The sequence below is a fragment of the Tyto alba genome, unplaced genomic scaffold (genome assembly GCF_018691265.1).
Source record: "Tyto alba isolate M040663 unplaced genomic scaffold, T.alba_DEE_v4.0 Super-Scaffold_38, whole genome shotgun sequence".
Lineage (NCBI taxonomy): Eukaryota > Metazoa > Chordata > Aves > Strigiformes > Tytonidae > Tyto > Tyto alba.
In genome coordinates this window covers 17,535,113-17,554,577 of record NW_024881313.1, presented here as the reverse complement: position 1 = coordinate 17,554,577, position 19,465 = coordinate 17,535,113, and the positions used below count along the sequence as shown (strand labels likewise).

Below are 19,465 nucleotides of genomic sequence, written 5' to 3'. Positions count from 1 at the left end.
GCTGTATATAGCGTATATAGCGTATTTAATATATACTAATAGTGTATACTGTAAAGCAAACTAAGAGGACAGAAAGCATAATTTGTTTAATAAGGATTCTGTCTCTAAACCATTCTTTGTCTTGAATCACTTCAAAATCCACCTGGCAGTATAAATTTCCTGACTGCTTCCAAGTCAGATTGCCAACTTTGGACTGCAGGCAGGCACCTGCCCATACCAAGCCAAAACATACTCCTCCATACAGACGTCCTGTGCTGGGGAGATTAAACCCCAGAGGATGATCTTTTTAACAGTTCTAAAAATACCATCTCTTTTCTTATTCTTCTCTGCCAAAACTAATTCCTAATACTTGCTGTATGTAAAGACTCCAATAGCATTGCTATTTGGAAATCAGCGGCTCTGAGATTGAAATTCCACCCAATAAAAATAAGCACGGAAGAGTGAAAAAGAGGGTATTATTCTAATACACTTCAGAAACATGAGCATGCAATGGTCATGCAGTTACAGTGAGATGGACAAGATGACCTACATTATAGGTCTTTTCTTATCTATCAAAAATTGTTATGGTTCTATAATTAGATCAAACAAAGTCATGCTTTCTTCATCCTGCAAGTGGTGCCAAGTGTTATCAGTATGGAAAGGCAGGACATTTAAACCACCCAGGCAGGTGAAGTCACTGTCACTGATATTATTTTTCTGAGTGCTGATAATGGCTGTTCAGCTAATCCAGTTCATAGACTACTTTGTTATATTGTAATGATATTTGCACCCCTGGAAGACAGCCACATGTTATTGAAATGATGCTTGATAATGTTTCTGTACCAGTTCTGCTTCAACTGACCTGACTGCAGTGTTATCAAAATGTTCATTTTATAGAACCTAAGCTATATTTGGTGTCTCCTTGATGGAAAAGAAAAATCAGTCTCTAAACATAGTGACCTTATTGCATAAATTATAGATTATACTCTTCTTGAATGTAAGAGGGAGCAAATTCACTTCAGGAGCTCTTATTTTCACTGCTATTTTAAAGCTACAGATTGCTAATGGACTGTCCTTCACTTTTGCACAGAGCAACCCTCATGTTTGACACCATCTCCTTGGTGACATGCTGGTTGCAAGCTAATGGGTGGGCTGTGGAGTGAATTTGTATTAACATTGCTCAGAAAACTACTGTTCCCATTTTTAACATAAAACCCTCAGACCCAGAAAAATATAGAGAAGCCTAACAACTAGCTGTCAACCAAGGAATTGATATATAATACAGTAAGCTGACAAATGGCCTACTGAGGTGTAGCAAAACCTTTGTACTTTACTGAGTTCAGGTGAATCAGGGAAGAACCTGGTAGAGAACCTGATAGGGAAAGTTGCAAAAAGGGGACCCTAGTCTGCTCTGATTAGCATGTATTCAGGCCTTGTCTACATTAACAAATAATTCAGTATAGTAAGAGTGGTTCTGTGAATAGAAACAGTTGGTTCTGAGACACTGGCATAGATCTTGTTCAGAGATTTTGCTTTGGACAAGATTTAGGCTGCTCACTTGGAACAGTTGTCCCCATCACACATGTGGCTCAAAGGTGTTTGTAGAATAAGCCATTAGTTTAGACCTTTATGTTTCCGGTAGTGGTTGGAACACATTTGACATGCACCCAGGGCAGATCTCCTGTAGCTTCCCTTGAAAGAAAGCCAGCTGCATGAACCAAAGTTGCTTGGTGAACCAAACCAACATGCAAGAAGTGGAGAAGGCTTTTAGGTTTGCTTCAGAATCTTGCTACTGCTTTGATCCAAAATACTAAAGCAGAGACAGCCACACTCTCTGAAGAAGCCCTGCTTGAGGCCTGATTTTTATTTCTAGTATAAATAAAGAAAAATAATTAAACACACTGCCTTAAATGTAGCTATTTCAAGTTTCTCATCTCTGTGCTGTAATTAATTTTCTTTTGCCTTAAGATTCTCAGGTCTCTTGTATGAGGTGCCCTGGCTGAAGTTATTTGACTACAGATGCTGTTATACCAGAGCAATGATTGATGTTTACTTAAACACAAAGTTGCAGAATCTGATAAGAGCATGTCATCAGCTTTTGGGGTCCTAGCGTCCAACCAACCCCAGAAGCCCTTGACAACTCAAGGGACTAGAAGATACAAGTCTTATTTCAATGAAAACAAGATGAACTCACATGGGGGTCCACTATTGTGCATGAGAAAACTAATTCAGAATTCCTATCTGCTTGTTTTGCTAGAGCATACAAACAGAGGGAAAAATAAGTTTAAATTCCACTTAAAACTGTGGTACAATCAGACAATAATGCAGCCCTTGCCCTTCCTCCAGTAACTTTGAAAATCTTCATAATCTGCACACTGACTTTCATTGTAAATGGAATTCATTCCAGTGCAGAGTGCTAGTCAAGCTCCTAATTTTTACCCAAGGGAGTGCAGAGAATTGTAAGCAAGCTTTCTATACAGGGTTGAAATTCATCCAAAATTAGATGTCAGTGTCACATCATCACATTTCAGGGCAATACAACTAATTATCAAATGCAGGATCTGAGGAGAAATTAGGTAGCTTCAGAAAATGCCTTGGTGAGCAATCAGTGTAAAAAAAAAAAAAATTTTTTTTGTTCGATATATGATAAATTTGTGGGCAGGCGTATAATTACTGAATAAAGTAATATATGAAGTGGGGTGGGTTTGTGCCTGTTGTATGAATATCTTGTTTGTTTTGTCATTTTAGTTTTCCATTATTTTATTGTATCTATCCTGACTCCTTTTTTGTTTATGGGAAATATAAGCATGACATTAATTTCATTATCCTATTCTGCATGCAAGCATGTATTACATTTGCAAATGAAGAAGTGGTAAGGAGAAGCAAATTCAGTAAGAGGGTTTATTATGCATGCATAACCATGCAAGTACTTGTTTTGGAACAGTACATCTTGAACAGTTGAGATAAGGATTGCCAGGATTTAAGTATGAGTTTTATGAATAGAAATTTTTAAAAAGTAACTACTATAGAAATTACTTCAGTTCATTGGCCTCTGCATGTTTTATCTTGAGTAGCACAACAAATTGTAATATTCATTATTAGACTGAGTTAAAATCTGAAACAGAGAAACAAGGGACAAATGTGGGTATTATTAAAATATGTAACTTGTCAGAAACTCTCATTATTGTAAGTAGCCTCCTCTTTTATGACATCTTAAATAAAAGTGAAAAGAACTGTAGAAAGATATTTTTCAGCACTAACCGTAAAAACAAAAATCTTGAGAACAAGAATTCTGTACATTCAACTAATCTAAAATACTTGTTCCCGTAAAATCTGCACTTTGCTGTAAATTCCAAGATACTAATGCTATGCATGAAGTGATGGAACCATAGGTTTACTTGAAGTGATTTGTGAAAATGCAGCTCATTAGCAGATCTGAGTTGGTAGCAAAGAAAGTAGTAACACTATTTTTCCTTATGGCATTGTAAAATGTTGCAACATTATTTAGATTTAGTGATGCCAGTTCTGTTTAATGTAAAGTCACACTTGTATATCTGAACTCTGGTTTTAGTTCATAATGCAGGTGGCCCATCCTCAGTGACACGGTGCTATATGGAGGATACTGATATATAAATTAATCATAAAATTTTTAATACAGAAACTTGGATGTGTAATGAAATATTGTGACTTGAAATATCAGTAGGCATTTAAAAAAATATATTTCTATATTATATTACAGTTATGTTATATTACATATAATATCATATATCAATTCAAAATATTAACATTACAGTAAACCCAATACTGGTAAAATTAAATTTATTGATATTATATTAATATTTGCATTAACTTGATGTTATATATAACATAATATTTGATTATATTATTGTACTAATAATATAATACTATAATAAGATGATGTATGTAATATGTATATTATATCAGATGGAACTATAGTATTGTTTCATAGTTATACCATATATACTATACTACATAAACTATACATACTACATAAACAAAACAGAAAGGTTGAAGCATGTATATCAATACACTGTTTTGTTGATTGTTTGTTTGTTGTTTTTTTTTTTCATGTAGGTAACTAGTATGTTTTAATTTCTTTCATCTTCCATGGTTATGTTTTCTCCAACCTCATTTTCTCCAGTGCCCTGTCATTTGTTGCTTTCTTTTGGAACCATTTTCATCTTCTTTGTTGTATTTTTCCATGTTTTCTAGATATCCTCCTTCACTAAAATTATCTAAGATGTAGTCACGCAGTTCACTGGGCTACGGCTGGAACATGGGTGCTATTTCTCACACAACCAGAAACCTGCAGGCAAATCTTATTCATGTCATGTCACTGCTTGCTTTCACTTTCTCCATAGTGCTAGAAGTGTATAGTGTTTTACTGAGATCTTCTGTCCTCCTGGTGATTAGAAAAGGGATGTAAATAAATGTAGCACCATGTTCACAACTCTATCAGAAAATCCACCTTGTGTGGGCAAGACATGAAAGAGGGGCCAACAACTTTGTGAGGAATTGCTTAGATATTTAGATTCAGGAAGGCATCCAAATCCCTGAAGGAAAGACACATAAAGCTACATTTTTTCTCTTGGTATTTCCTAAGACTGTCACATTAAACATGCTGAATTTATGCTGGGCTCACAATAGACAGCTGTGATGCCTAATTCAGCTCTAAAGGTTCTGGGATGCAGCAAGACACATACCGGTTCAATGCTGCAAAGTTGAGTATGGTGAGGCCAAAGTCCTAGTACTGCATTCAGTGTGGGATTCAGTCAGGCTTCGGAATGATGTTTTGAATTTTAAATATAAGCTTATGCAACCATATGACAAATAGATTTAGAGATGAAGACAGAGATGACCATATAAATCACATATGGACATAGTTGGTTTTTATTTCCCTATATAAAACATATACAGTAATTCCAGCAAACTTGTCACAGTTATTCTACAAGAACAGAATAGGTTATTTTGAATATACAAAAATATCTTGTACTTAATTAATAACTGGAATTTACTATACAGAGGTCACTGAATATGGTTGATTGTCCAGCATTTAAGAGCTGTGTTCCTCTCAAATGTAGAAAAAGAAAGTATGCAGGACAGCAATAACTGCTAATATGAAGCTTGACTCTCACCTGGTCACCCCTGTCATGATGCAAATGAATGCCTGATTGTTTTTAAATCACTACAGACTTGCTTCCCAAATGGTCTAGTCATAGCCCTAATGAATCAAGTCAGAGATTCTGCTGTAGTAATTTCATACAGCATAGTATTTGTATTAAAAAGGGAGGGGAATATCTCGATACAGGCAATGAGATCTGACAAAAATACTATTCCCTGGACATTTCTATGGTACCCTTGTGTTATTCCTTACAGGTGTGGGGTATGGCTGTGAATGCCTGCACTACTGAGAGTGCACATCCCGTCAGACAGCTATTGATATTGATAGTGTGAGCCAGCTCAGAAGAATCCAGTTTCACATTAACACATCAAATCTCATAATAGCCAATTTTCTGTCGGGTTTTCTTGACAGCATATTGACAGTGTAACGGAAAGCTGCTCAGGGATGAAAGTTAGACCAAAATCACTGGTGATGGAAATGTACCAGAATAAGTTGCTTTAAAACAAAATGTAAGCAGTGAAGTGTCAATTGGATGTATACAAAATAATGAGGTTTAGAGACTGAGGCAGTAGAAAGTTTGTGCAGAAGGGAAGAAATTAACAGAATACCATATAGAATAGCTCCCCAAAACTCATTAATATACTTGCTATGCAAATCTTTTTTTCCCCTGCCCATCCACATTAACTCTTTGTTAAACTTCTCATTCTCAAGTTGGAAGGGAACCACAAGGATCATTGAGTCCAACTCCTCACTCCTTGAAGGACTACCTAAAACTAAACGATATGATTAGGAGCGTTGTCCAAATAATAATTACTGTTCTTTTTATTTTTATTTCATACATACAGTTACATAACTAAATATTATTCTAGTGAAGTCAGTGGCAAGCCAGTGAGATTATAAGCAGGTTTTTTGTTTGTTGTATTTTATTCAAGAACAGGCAATTTACAATGTAGGTTTTAAATACTGGAAGGAAATATCTCATCATTAATTCGTTGTCTATTTTAATTAGATTAAGAGTTAGAGAGCTCACACACTTGTTTCTATATCCATTAAGGAAATGTACCATCAAATCTGTTATCTAATAAGATTGTGCACAGTTTTATAGCATAGGTGGTTGTGTTAACAGGTTATCTAAAATCAAAGTTACAAACTACTTCAGTTCACTTATGTAACATTAAAATCATTAAACATTCAATGCAGAATCACAGTTCAAAAATAAAGAAGAATTCAGACAGTCCATAATGGGTATAAATTCAGTCAGTTTTTAAGAAGACTCACTCTTAAGAAATGTGACATAGTAAGGCAGGAAATTTAATGATGGTACTGTTGGAATTGAGAACTCCCCATTTGTATGTATAATAGGTGATGGTGAAGCCAGAAATATTATTTCAGGTTGAGAGACACCTAGCTCATTTTTCTGAAATCAAGGACCTCTAACATTGCACTGTGTTCAGTAAATTCATGGGATTAATTGACACCCCAGGAGGCGTTAGGAAACAACATCAAGCTGCAATCAGCCACTTGAGTTGTTGTCTCAGGAAGCCTCAGGTCTCCACAGCAGCACTAGAAGTGCTCGTTAAGTCTGGGTAATGTATTTCCAACCAAGTACTTGTGACAGAATTAGCTCTGTTATACAGTTTATTCATTTGAGGGGAGATGAGGATGGATCATCTTTTATTTGTTCAACAAAGTATCTATTTAAGATCTTTTGTGCCCAAGACACTGCCATATTTATTTTAAATAGCACGTTCTACTCTACAATGCTAGTCCAAATACCAACAATCCTGTATAGTGAATTCAAGAGTACAGTAGATGTTTGCTGTTAATTTGGTACCATATTAGACTGTTACTCAAAAATATCACAGCAGAAAAAAATGTGGTCTTTGATTATAAACAGGTACTATTTCCCTTTTCCACATCTTTGTGTTTTTTGTTTGTTTGTTTGTTTGTTTTTTTAGTTTGGTTTGTTGTTGTTTGTTTTGTTTTGTTTTGTTTTTTCCAAATCTGCCTCTGCAAGAATAAGCTCACTCTCCCTTTTAATAATTTTAATAATCTCAGGAGATCCCCATGGATCTAAATTTTATCTTCTTTTTTGTTTGTTTTGTTTTTCCACATACTATGCTTGTTATAGCTGGACCTTATGCTCCCATTAGAATCAGTAGCAAAACTCACATGGACTCCAGCCACACTGGACTGTGCTAGACCGTGGATTGGAGATGGAGGTCGCTGCATCTCTGGTGTATTGTTACCCAGTTTATGGGGAGGATTGGGTGGAGCATTTTAGGCAAACATTTTTAGATAGCCCCTCATGCTCTTTTGCAATATGTCCTTACCCTGTGAGAACAGCAAGAGGAGCTGGTAAGTGGCACCAAGGTGTCCCAACTGATTATGAGCATGGGCGTTTCTCCACATTGTCACAAGAGGCAGGAACTTGCACCAATGATATATTCTGACTAAAACTTCTTGCTTTTCTATGAATAAGTAATCAAACACATTGCAGACTCACAGATGATTAATTAACATCACTATTGACTGTACTGCCTGGTAAACACAGAAACTAGCAGGTAGGACCGGGGTTCTGTCTCTGCTGTGGGTTGTAAATTGAAAGAAAGGGATAAACGAGGGAAGTAAACAAAGCCACAAAGTCATGCAGGATCCTCTGTAAGTTGAGCAAGATACCATGGGATGAAAAGATTCTGCTGCATGCCCCTAAGGTTGATGTACACTGAGCATGGAAAATGTGAAGAAAACCACTTGGCACTTGAGTCACATTCACCGATAACAGTGCTTAGCAGTGCTGCTGAGCCATCATTTCTTGTGTGTCTCCATTCATTTCCCTAATGCATTCACTCCTCCCTGCCAAGGAGACCCCCTCATGCCGAGAATAAAAACTAGCACTTTATCTCAAAAAGATTCTCCTAGAGGAAGGTTGGAACTGAAGATGTGATGCAAGAATATGGACATTGCACAGAGTTTTTGGATTACTTAATGTTAATTCAATTTTAAGTCTGAAGGTTCTGGACAGAGACTGAATTAATGTCTTTGGTCAATAATCATTCCTACAGTCAACAATCAAGTATTCATGTTTGTTCTTTAGATTTGTCAGTAACTACTGTCTTTTGCTTATGGATATATTCCTAAATCATCACACAGAAGAAATTTTGGAAAGTAGTTGCTTCCCTTTGGGTGAAAGGGATATTACCAGACAATTTTTCCTGTGTGATCACTTTTGAGCATGAGATGACAGAGAATTTAACTTTGAAAACTGCCATAATGATGCCATTAATCTGCAAGTTGAGTGCCCAGTTGTATTTAGAAATTAAATTACTTTTAATTGCCAGGTGTGCTGCAGGGTGGGCTTCAAGCCATAAGCATTTGGCTAAAAAAATGTTATAAAAATTATTCCTTCCTTCCATCCTTCCTTCTACCCTTCCTTCTTTACACTTTATGTTCCATACTTCCTTTTATTCTCCCTTCCTTGCTATCTTCCTCTTTCTATCCCTCCTACGTATTTTTTTTTTTTAATCAGAATGCAAATATTATACTTTCATTTGGCAGATGAATGAAAGGAATTTTTTTTGCTTTGGATCATGTCAGTGGAATTGTAGAATGTATAAAACTGCACAGTTAATAAAAAAAATATATCGAATTTTGCAACTTGCATGAGTGTATTTGGGGAGGGTCAGAGGAAGAGGGGTATATGTGTGTGTAAACAGCCTTACTTTTTCCATTTTGACTTTAGAGAGCAATTCAGAATGCTTTCATTTTCACTTGGATAACCTCAAGTGCTGAGGAAAGCCAAAGCTTTCATAAATCAGTGTTTTGGGCTTCTGTTGAAAAAAAATGCAAAGAGATGCATGAAAAGGTAAAGTGCAGAAACGCCTTGGTTTCTGGTTAAAAACATCATCAAATGCTACACAATGCAATGATGAGGCAGTATTTTATGGAGAAGTTTTAAGAGAAGGTGGACAGTACAGATAAAATTCAAATGTATGATTAATCCTTACCCTGGAAGACTTTTTCCTGAAGTAAATTGCAAATATATATAATATAATAAAATAAATTGACAAGTGTGTATTTACTAGAAGTTTATTAATATTTTATCATAAAATTAACAATTATTCTCTGTTGCTATGAGGTATAGAAACCCACCAATATTAGACATCATATTGCATCATTTATTATATTGGATTAGTATGCATGAACTGGCTTTAATATTATGGTATCTGCAAAGAAAGAGTCAAACAATATTAAAAGAGAGAGGATGTAAATGTTTAATGTTATTGATATTAAAGGCTATAAAAAGCTTTCTGATATGATTAGCCTGCATTTATGAAAAAGGCACTTAATAAAAAAGGGTTCTAACAGCCATGGTTGAGTTGTGTGATAACTATTCTTGTGTTCATAACAAATGCTGTATTTTCCTACACAGTTAGTGCATGATCAATATCATTATTGTAAAGTGCTTTTAGCTAACTCAAATATGAAAGACACTGCATATAAGTTAAATTCTGTTGTGTTCTATAGAAGAAGGTTTTAGGTCCAAGTGTACAAAGACCTTAAATTATGTCAAGTAGTTTTCATCTGAAAAGAGGTGTCTGACAAAGAAATACAACATCACACAATCTGTTAAATGCAGTGCTGGAACATGCATTGTACTCTAGAAATTGCAATTGGAGAAACGAGAATGGCATGAAAGAAATGGAGGACTAACTGTTCAGATTAATTGATAATACCTCACTCATCAGAAAAGAGTTAAAAGAAATGATGACTTGAGAGAATGAGGGAGAAAGTAGTATGAAATAGTGAACAAGTTGAAAGAATTGACTTTAAATGGAAACCAGACGATAATGACACAATCAGATCCACTGAAGGACACACATTTGTACAGAGAAGCAGGAATATAAGGAAAAAGTTAGTAATATATGTTTTTTTCTTCTGCCTAACAGCAAGAGTTCTTCTGTCCAACTTAGAAAAAACATTTCTATTCTAGCTATATTTTAAGATAGCCATATTGATATATAATTTCACTTAAACCTTATTAGGGAGTCTAGATTTACAGCAGTCATACCAGTCACCATATCTGCAGAGTAGCTGGAAACATTCTGAGATCCTCTATAGTTTTCTATCTTTTGAGTCTTACCCATGAGTGTCTTATAATTTGCTTTTAAATGCCTAGAATATAATCCTGTAAGTAATAAAACCACATTCATTTCCACTGTTATCCCAGAAATCATTTCAGCCTCCACAACCATGTTGCAACCCTAACAGTTCAGATGCCCTTCGTGTTCTCAGGTTGTCCTTGAGTCACATCCCTTCATCTTTTGGGGGCTGTTACTCTAGTTACAGAATGACAACAATTATTTTTTACTTTTTTTAATGGCAGTATTAGCATTTGGAAATTGTTATTTAATTACTTCATGCCTAGAAAATACTTTCAAATAGTAAATCAAATGCTAATCATAGTACTTATATAGAGCATGTATTAATAATGACATTAGAGATAAAAATTAGGCAGCATCACATATCATTAAGCAGATTTAGTATAATATAGGTTTTCCTAAATCTTCAAACTAAATTTAGTTTTCCACTAGTATAGTCAACCAAATCACATCACATATTGCCCTTCATAAATGTATCATGCTCTGCCTTAAAATGACACCCCCAACTTCAATCATAAAATCAGTGCGAAGGCTGTTCTTAAGTCTGTTCTGCTGATGATGAGAAACCCTCTGGATTCCAGCCTAAATATAATGAAGGCTTTATGTACCATTTGGTCTTTATGCTTGAGTGTATTTCCCTGTTTCTTGTGGAAATTCCTCATTTGCTGCATTCAAATATTATATATAGGTTTTTTCCATGTGCATCTCACTTGGTTAGTACATGGCAGCAGATACTTCATCATCTTCTGTTTCAGCTGAGGGTTACCCCAACCCATGTGCAGGACATTGCGCGTGGCCTTGTTGAACTTCACGAGGTTCACACAAGTCCACTTCTTGAACTTGCCCGGGTCCTTCTGGATGGCATCTTGTCCCTCAGGTGTGTCAACTGCACCACTCAGCTTAGTGTCATCTGCAAACTTGCTGAGGGTGCATTCGTTCCCACAGTCTGCCATTGATGAAGATATTAAACATTACTGGTCCCAGTACAGACCTCTGAGGGACACCACTTATCACTGATCTCCCCTTTATCCTTCATTTTATGAAATTTGTGATTAGGTTTCTTTCCTATTTATGCTAGTTTCATTCTAGTTCTAATATCTTCTTTGAGCTGGTTATTCATCCTAGGACTCTTGTTTCTGCACTACTATATGTCAGTCCAGGCAATTTTGTTCACTTAAAGAAATCACATTTTGCTAATTACTTCCTTTAAGCTCTTTAAATATATCCCTTTGCAATGAAAAATGATCTAAGCTCTCAAATTCACCTTATTATATATTTCTTATAAAATTCAATGGAACACAGACGATTTTGTATATAACATTCAGTTAGGTACCCAGTTCCCTTTGCAAGTTAACTCTTGATCACATATTCAGAAAATCTAATAGATGCAGCTGCTTAAATTCCACTAATTTCTGAAGATGAGGGGAAAAATGTTGAAACACATTGAGATGTTTGAAAAATGCCCTCTATATCCACAGCAAAGATTTTTAGTGGTTATATGCTCCATTTATAAAGTTGAAAAAGTGTTTAGAAAATCTCAAAGTACAAGTCCCTTATAAAGTTACCAGGAACAGCAATGTGTCAGAATATAAAAGATTTTCTGAAGATCTGAATAGCTCTCCTGGTGTTTTTCTTTGAACTCATATGTTCTATAAGGCTGATTCCAATCAGCACTTATGATTTTGATAGTAAATAAGTTAGGAATAGGTTTATGACTCCTTAAAGTTACAGCTCTCTACCTGTCCTATTAGTTCCAGCAAGCTTGTACTCTGAAAGGCATTTAGGACTTGCTAAAAGCATTGCAGTTCTCAGGTCTCAGCATTCTAGTAGCAAATGGAAGTGCATATAGTTGAAAATGTTGCAGTAATTGGCTGAGTGTGAAAAATATGAAGATGTATTTATTTGCAGAAGTTAGGAGCTGACCTCTGTAAGTCAGCTGAGAATGACAGTATTTACTGCTTTTGAAGAAGAAAAAAAAATTCCTTTGCAATAGATAACTCTGTAATTCGTCACCGTAAGGGAAGCTAAGCATAGAGTTTTTAAGGTGGAGAATGGCAGAATACGTGTGAGGTAAATGAAAACGTTCTGTATTGCTGGCTATTGCAGCTGAGCAAAATTACTTGCTTTTTATTCTATCTCCACAGCTAAACTTCCCTAGAAAATTCTTTGGGTAAGACAGCAGAATCTTCTCCAGAGAAAAAAAGAGACCATTCAGGGAAAGGTTCATTAATTCAACCATCCTGATATTCAGTTGCATATCCTAATATCAGGACATTTGTGTGGTTCTTAAGTTTCACACTGCACACAAGTAGTTTGATTACTTCCTGCATTCTATCACCTGCCTACTGAGTTTTAGAGATCTTTTAAAATGTTTTGCTGTAGCCGCAAAAGAAAAGATATAAAGGCATAAAAATTATGTGCAGTTATCCCAAGAACTGGTGAATGAGGAAGAAGTGGTGAATGAGCACTCAAAATGAAAGTTGTACAGTTTCTCTCTCTACTCATCCATGTGCAGGTCCTGTCCTGTTCAGTACCAGCCAAAGCTGGTCAAAAAATTTTATTTACTGATCCAATAAGAGTATGAATAACAGATTGAAATCTAGTTTGCCTAATTTAAGCATGTGACTCACTTTTAAAATGCTTATCCCTACTGTCCTGCTCAAGAATATCCCAAGTACATCTATATCTTTCTCAAATTATGGGAACCAAAACTGCCTCAGAGGCTACGTCTACATTGTGGTCTGCCCCAACAAATAAGCCTAGTCTCTCAGCCCTAGTGATGTAGGAAAACTGTCAGCCACACTGCATCCCAGGGCAAACACATTATATCCATACTTGGCTTAAGTCTCCTCAGGTCTGTGTGGTACCCTTAGGTATAATTGTTATATGTGGGGTTTTTTTTTCAGTTTGAAAAAGTGTGAGGGCTATGTTAAAACACCACTTGGATACTTCTTTTGTCGCATGCTGCATGCATTTTTATGGTATGCAAGTGTTTGCTGCCTTCGGGAAGGCCATGAGATGGGGATGCCTGGGGGAATGCAAGTTTGATGGTTGTTGGAAGACTACAGGGCACAGAGAGCCTGGTGAAGTCTCGTCTTTGCTGCCTGTAGAGTGTGGTGCCTGAACTGAATGTTATTTTAGAACTGCACTCATTTTTATCTCAAAGGGGACTAGCAAGTTTACTCTGAAATGAAAGCCTGAGAATGCACTATCACACATGGAGTGGGGATGATGGAGGGCCACATTCCAGGAGCCAAGTTATTTGCTGGTGTAGATGCACCCAATAGTATTTTACAGCTGACATTTCACCAATACTGAATCAAGTGGAATCATTACCCTCAGCATCTTACATATAACACTACTATTAACATGTCAGAATGTGATTTGCTTTGACTTTCATTGTTGACTTTCATTTAATTTCTTTTCCACTGTAACCTCCTGGACCTTTGCCTTTGCATTTGTGTTTACTCAGCTATTCACAATCTAGTATTGGTGTATGTGATCTCCCCCCTCCAAAGTACAGCACTTGATACACATCTTATTGAATTTTATCTTGCTGATTGCAGACCATATCTCAAGATTATTACAGTAATTTGGAATCCTGGTCCTGGTCCCTAAAGTATTTGTGTGACCTGTGCTGTTAATTAGTATAATTCATAGATTTCATACATAATCACAGTTCAGTTTGTCATCTAGGTCACTAATGAAAATGTACTTAAAAATGTTAGATGTAGAATATAATTCTGTAGTTTATTCATGTGCCTATATTTGTCATATTCCCTTAACCTCTACTCTCGAGAATCCCCAAGAGGCACCTCAGTAGTTGCATCAGTATTTAATACTGCACTCATATCTAATCTGGTTCACAGAATTATCTTTAAATTATCAAACCCTAACAACTTTGATTGCTTACCTCCCCAAAGAGGGAGCAGTCTGTCACTTACTGAGCTCTGCATTAATAAGAGCTAGCTGTTCGGTCACTAATTTTTCATTTCAATTTAGAAGTAGGTGACCAAAAGGGGGCTAATGATGTTATATGTTTCTTATGTTCTATTTTCAAGCACTGTGCATTTACTCCACTACATTTGTAGAAATCCATGGGTTTATAGAAAATTGCCTCTGAGAGTTTTACTGTATCAAGTGACCTACTTTTCACCTTCGTCCATTTGAACATAGCAGATATATTTACTATCAGTTACTGAGGCAGGCAGTGTGATATTGTTTTGTCTAGATCAGCATACGTTAATGGCCATGCAGTCTATTAAATATCTCTTACAGACTCTGAATTTAATAAATGATTTCTAATTGACTAGGTGTCAGTGGCAACATTCTAGAAAACTCAGTTACATGGGATTTTTCATTGATTTTCCCTATATTAGAAAATGAAATGTCAGATACCATTAATTGCATTTTCACAATAAGAAGCATGCTGCAAAAAGTAGCTGCTAAGTGAAAGCACTTCCAGCTTAACATGCAATAGAAGTATTCTTTTTAAATTAATCCAATATATAGACAATTATTACAGTTATATGCCTCTGTGGGCCAAACTGATGTGAACGTAATTACAACCTGTAGTATGGAACCATTTTGCAGGCTTCTAGGAAAAAAAAATGCATTTAGGTACATTCTATACTCACACAGTATACTATCTGCATCCAGCAACATAGAAGGTGGTTAACCCATGGTTTCTATTTTTACCTATGTTGACTCCACCATCCCTGATATCAGCTTGCACTTACTGTTCTCCATGGCTCAAAGACAGAACTGCTAACTTATGTTATGTTATAAGTAGACACATGTTTACCCAGGCTATATGTCATTAGTAAGTGGCATATGATCCATGATAAAGTTTATGAGGCTGTGACACATGGATTTATTACTACTGGTGGTCTCCAATTCAAAATACATTGGTGCATCTTTCCTGCTTTCCTGTTTCTGCACTGGTGTAGTCAGGCATTCCTGATCACATATGTTTTCGACAGATGTAATTCTACAGATTTTCTTTCACGTGATCACATTTATTATGCCAGAACTGACCACCAGTCTCTATAGTCCTAAGGAGGTGATATTAGCAGTCTGGATGTGAAAATTCATTTGACTATGCACAATTTACTGTAGTGCTAGAAGTTCTTATGCCTTTGTAGAGAAAGAAAAATCCATGACCTTTCTAAAATATGTGATGTAACATTCAATTTCCCTGCATCTGATCTATAAGCAAGCAGGAAATTATATCTTTTGCCATGGTAGACAAGCATAATTAAGCAATAAGGCAATGGAGGTAGTTGTGATTATCTTAGGATGCACCTGGGAGCTGCCTTGTTGCTATTTTAAAGCATCTTTATTCTAAGGGAACTGTATTAATTTCTGCTGAGAAAGATAAAGTTGGCAGTTTAGTATGCTCACAAGCAGCAGTTTCAGTTGTGCTTCACAGGGAGTCATGTGGTGTGTTCACACCAAACAATGAGGCTTCTCCTTCAGCAGAAGCAAAGATGGAGCAGGCTGTAAACATTTAATTGACAGTTCAGACCCAGAAAAACGTAAAAAGCTACCAGAAAAAAAATTATGCTTTGGCTGACCGCCAGTGAGTGCAAAATTTATATTTTTACCAGTTTAGAATAAAAACATGTTGTCCCCAACACTTGACTTCTAGGGAAGACATCTCTGCATAATTAATGCTATTGCATCCACATTCTAATTTATGCATTTTAATTATACCAAAGACCTGGTGAATAATTAATGCTATCAAAACAATGGGTCTGAAGCATAATCTGAAAAGTATCACTTTTTAATGGACTTTGTAGATTTAAATAACTAATGAAAGCCATTTAACGATTTGATTGCAAAATTATATCCCCCTGATAAAATCAAGTATTAACCACCATTATTGAGCAGCCTCTCAAGTAGAGAAATGTTAGCACAGGCTACTTGTTTTCAGAATTGGCCAGTCTGAGTATACCACAGTATACTAACCCACCTGAGCCATATGCATGCAGGAAAGATATTTATTTGGATGTCTACCCTGTGGGAGGGACTGACAGGTCACTGGCATTATCTGTAAGATGTAAAATCAAAATTCCAGGCACAAAATTCCTCTTTGACTTCCTGTGCTCAAGCAGGTCAGTTCATGCAAGTTTCATGGAGAGATTTAGGACTGAATATAAAGAAATATGATATAGAATTCATTATCTCTGAGTTCAGCAATCTAAGAATTAAGGATATAGGCCATTACCAAACAGGTAATTTAGAGCCTTGCAGTGGCCGACAGAGAGAGAAAGCACCTCCAGAGATTTTCATCTCATCCTAAAATAGGTTTTTGAAATAAATGGGATTAATAGCCATTTGGCAGTGACTATCATTTTTCTATTTCTTGCAGAGGAATCTTAGGATACTGCCTTAGATGATACATCTAACTTCTAGACATCCTAGTTTAGGTAAACTCAATCTCACTAGCAATGACAGTTTCTAAAGTGCTGTGTGAGAAAGATCTGCTCACACAGACCTGAGGGCATAAAGACCAAGGCAGAGGAGAAAGATTTACAGCACAGAGCTGTGAAAATCTCAGTGTGTCACACTGACAACCAGCACACCTGCAGGTTGGTCATCTCAGATTTGAAACGTCACACTCATTAAGAAAGTGCTTCCCCCCCTGAAAGGCTCAACACATGCATTCCTGTTGACCTGCTGTGCCCAAAGGCTTGCCTCCACCCTGGTGTGGTCCCTGGAACACTGCTGGGCAGTGTCATGTGCTAAGAGCAGGGTGTCCCACATGTGCTGCATGTCATGGTTTTGGTGTACTCTGAGTTTGTCATGCAATGGGTGGTGAAAGCATTTAGACAGACAGCACTGGCTGCATAGCATGGAAAGCCTAGTAGCAGCAAGTACCCATTTCTTTAGGTGAGTAAAATGTTACAGCAAATGATGAATTACTGCAATCCCCGACAATATATTACATATATTCAAGTAATATCAACTTGTCAATATGAGTATAAAATGAAAAGCTTTTACCAACTTTTTTGTTCATGTTTTCCATGTCAGAAGTTTGCTCTTTAAACTCTAATGTAAAACATTTAAGAAAGTGTCATAATAAGAACAATGTAATGAAGGACTTACGCAAGAAGTAAGGTTGGCAAAGGCTGTTGACAATTTTGAATATCAGGACCCTTATTTAAGTTCATTATTTGGAGCTCAGTAACTTTTGGCTCCTATGTTTTATGTTTTCTCTTTTTACCTAATATTATATATTGAAATCAAAGTACTTGACTCCTGAGCACCCACCTGAGTCACTAGGGAGACATGAAGTAGGACTATGTAGGAACTAATAGTGTTTTCCCTGTTTTCAGCTATGCTTCTGATCCTGGACATGAGCTAGTGCTCTCCTCAGTGGTTGTGGTCTATGTTGGGCAGGTGACAGTTACATTCAGTTTGGGTGGACTGGATGGTGTGTCCCTTCATGCAGATGTGCAGAAGGGACAGGGTGGCACAGAAAAGGATCTTGCTGAGGTGGCTCTGCTCCGGGGAAATCTCAGCCAGCCATGACAAGCTGCTGCCTGGCCCTAATGAATATTTCATAAAAGGTAGAAAGCAGAGCACAAAAGAAAATCTGCCTTAGTTTCAGACTAAAACTAGTTTCTTTCTTCTGAGGGATAGTACCTGAAAGAGCAGACTGGTGCAAAGTGAGAATGCTGTTAACAGGCTAACCCTGGTGGTTTATGTGTTCTTCACTCCTCTGCTCTCTTGCCCAGGAGCTAGGCAGTGTCCTGATGGTATTCCTTAGCACCCCACTCATCTCTACTTTTTTTTACTGCAGTACCTACAACAAGTAGCAAGAATAATTATTCAAGAAACACAACTGTTCTTTTAAATCCAATTTAAAACCAAAACCTCCTTAGTGTGTACGTGATAGAGCCTGGTGATCTAGCAGTCCTGGTCAGTCTAGTGTTTTTAATGTGGATGACAAAAACAGATGCTGAAGCATGAGCTCACGATATCTAGCAAAGTGTCTCCCTTTGCTTCTGCATTTGCAGGACTATGCTGAGAAGGAGAAAGCTGCAGCCAAGGCTCTGGAGGATGTGAAGGCTAACTTCTACTGTGAACTATGTGACAAACAGTACCACAAACACCAGGAATTTGACAACCACATCAATTCTTACGACCACGCTCACAAGCAGGTATATCTGACAAATATCTGTGCATGCTACAGCAGTCCATCTTCCTTCCTTATTGACTGTGGGAGGTTTCTAAATTTGCTCAAGTAGAAGACAATTCATCATTTGATGTTTTGAAATTTAACATGCTATTTTTCATTAAAATAAAATGTAAAATATTAATTGTTTTAATCTTCACTACAATTTCTTTTAAGCCCCTCTGACTGAAAGATCTCCATCTATAGTTTTAAATAGGTGCTCAATACCAATATTCACACTTATTTTGATATATTTAAATGTGGAATTACTTATAAACCAGAAGGAGGGAGAAGGACCACTTCCTCAAATATCCAGGTCCCTCTTTTGGATGCAGAAGGCATATGAACATGCTGTTTCAAGCTGGTGATGTTTTGTCAAGGACAGAAAAGCAGTTTAGTTTTTTTAAAAAGCATATGTTCCTGAAGTTGAAATCTATGTCTCATAAAGTTTCTCAGGGTAGAATATGTTTTGACTTCCATACAGAACATAATATAAAATAATGGCTACTATTGAACAACAAGATATTGGATTCCTAGGAAAAGATAATCAATGCTAATTTTTTGTCATTGGTTTTGAATCAATTTTAGCAGGTCTATATGTAGTAGGTATATACTACCCATATATGCCTATTATCCTTCTATCCTGCACCCTAATTTTCCTCAAATTTTAGCAAAATCTGTATTTCAGTTGGCATTATGGGATGAAAATGCAATTAATTCACATAAACATTTCAGAATTCAAATAAAATTATTTCCAAATTTCAGAATTAACATTTCTGAACCTCTGATGTGACAGATCATATCTGCTAATCTAGCGTCTAAGAAGTTAGAACATGTAATTAGGTTCCATAGATGTATCATTTTCTCATGTGTTTCTACTAGTGCTTACATTATACAGTTCAAGTTCTCATTTATTGTGTGCATTCAAGTTGCCAGGGTATTTGTGTCTTCTGGGTGATAAGGCTTCTAGGTGTACAGGGGTCAGGAGATACCTTACAA

General features: G+C 36.5%; 1 protein-coding gene across 2 annotated transcripts in view; it reads left to right on the top strand.

Annotated features, from left to right (window-relative positions):
* The window catches only part of ZNF804B (zinc finger protein 804B), a 240,872-nt gene that overhangs the window by 187,066 nt on the left and 34,341 nt on the right, over positions 1-19,465 (top strand). The window contains exon 2 of one of the 2 annotated variants that reach the window (XM_032991697.2): positions 18,309-18,452. The exons of the other annotated variant lie outside the window; for it this stretch is intronic. Within the exon in view, the coding sequence (XP_032847588.1) occupies positions 18,309-18,452 (144 nt within the window). The remainder of the gene's footprint in view (positions 1-18,308; positions 18,453-19,465) is intronic. 2 annotated transcript variants of the gene reach the window in all.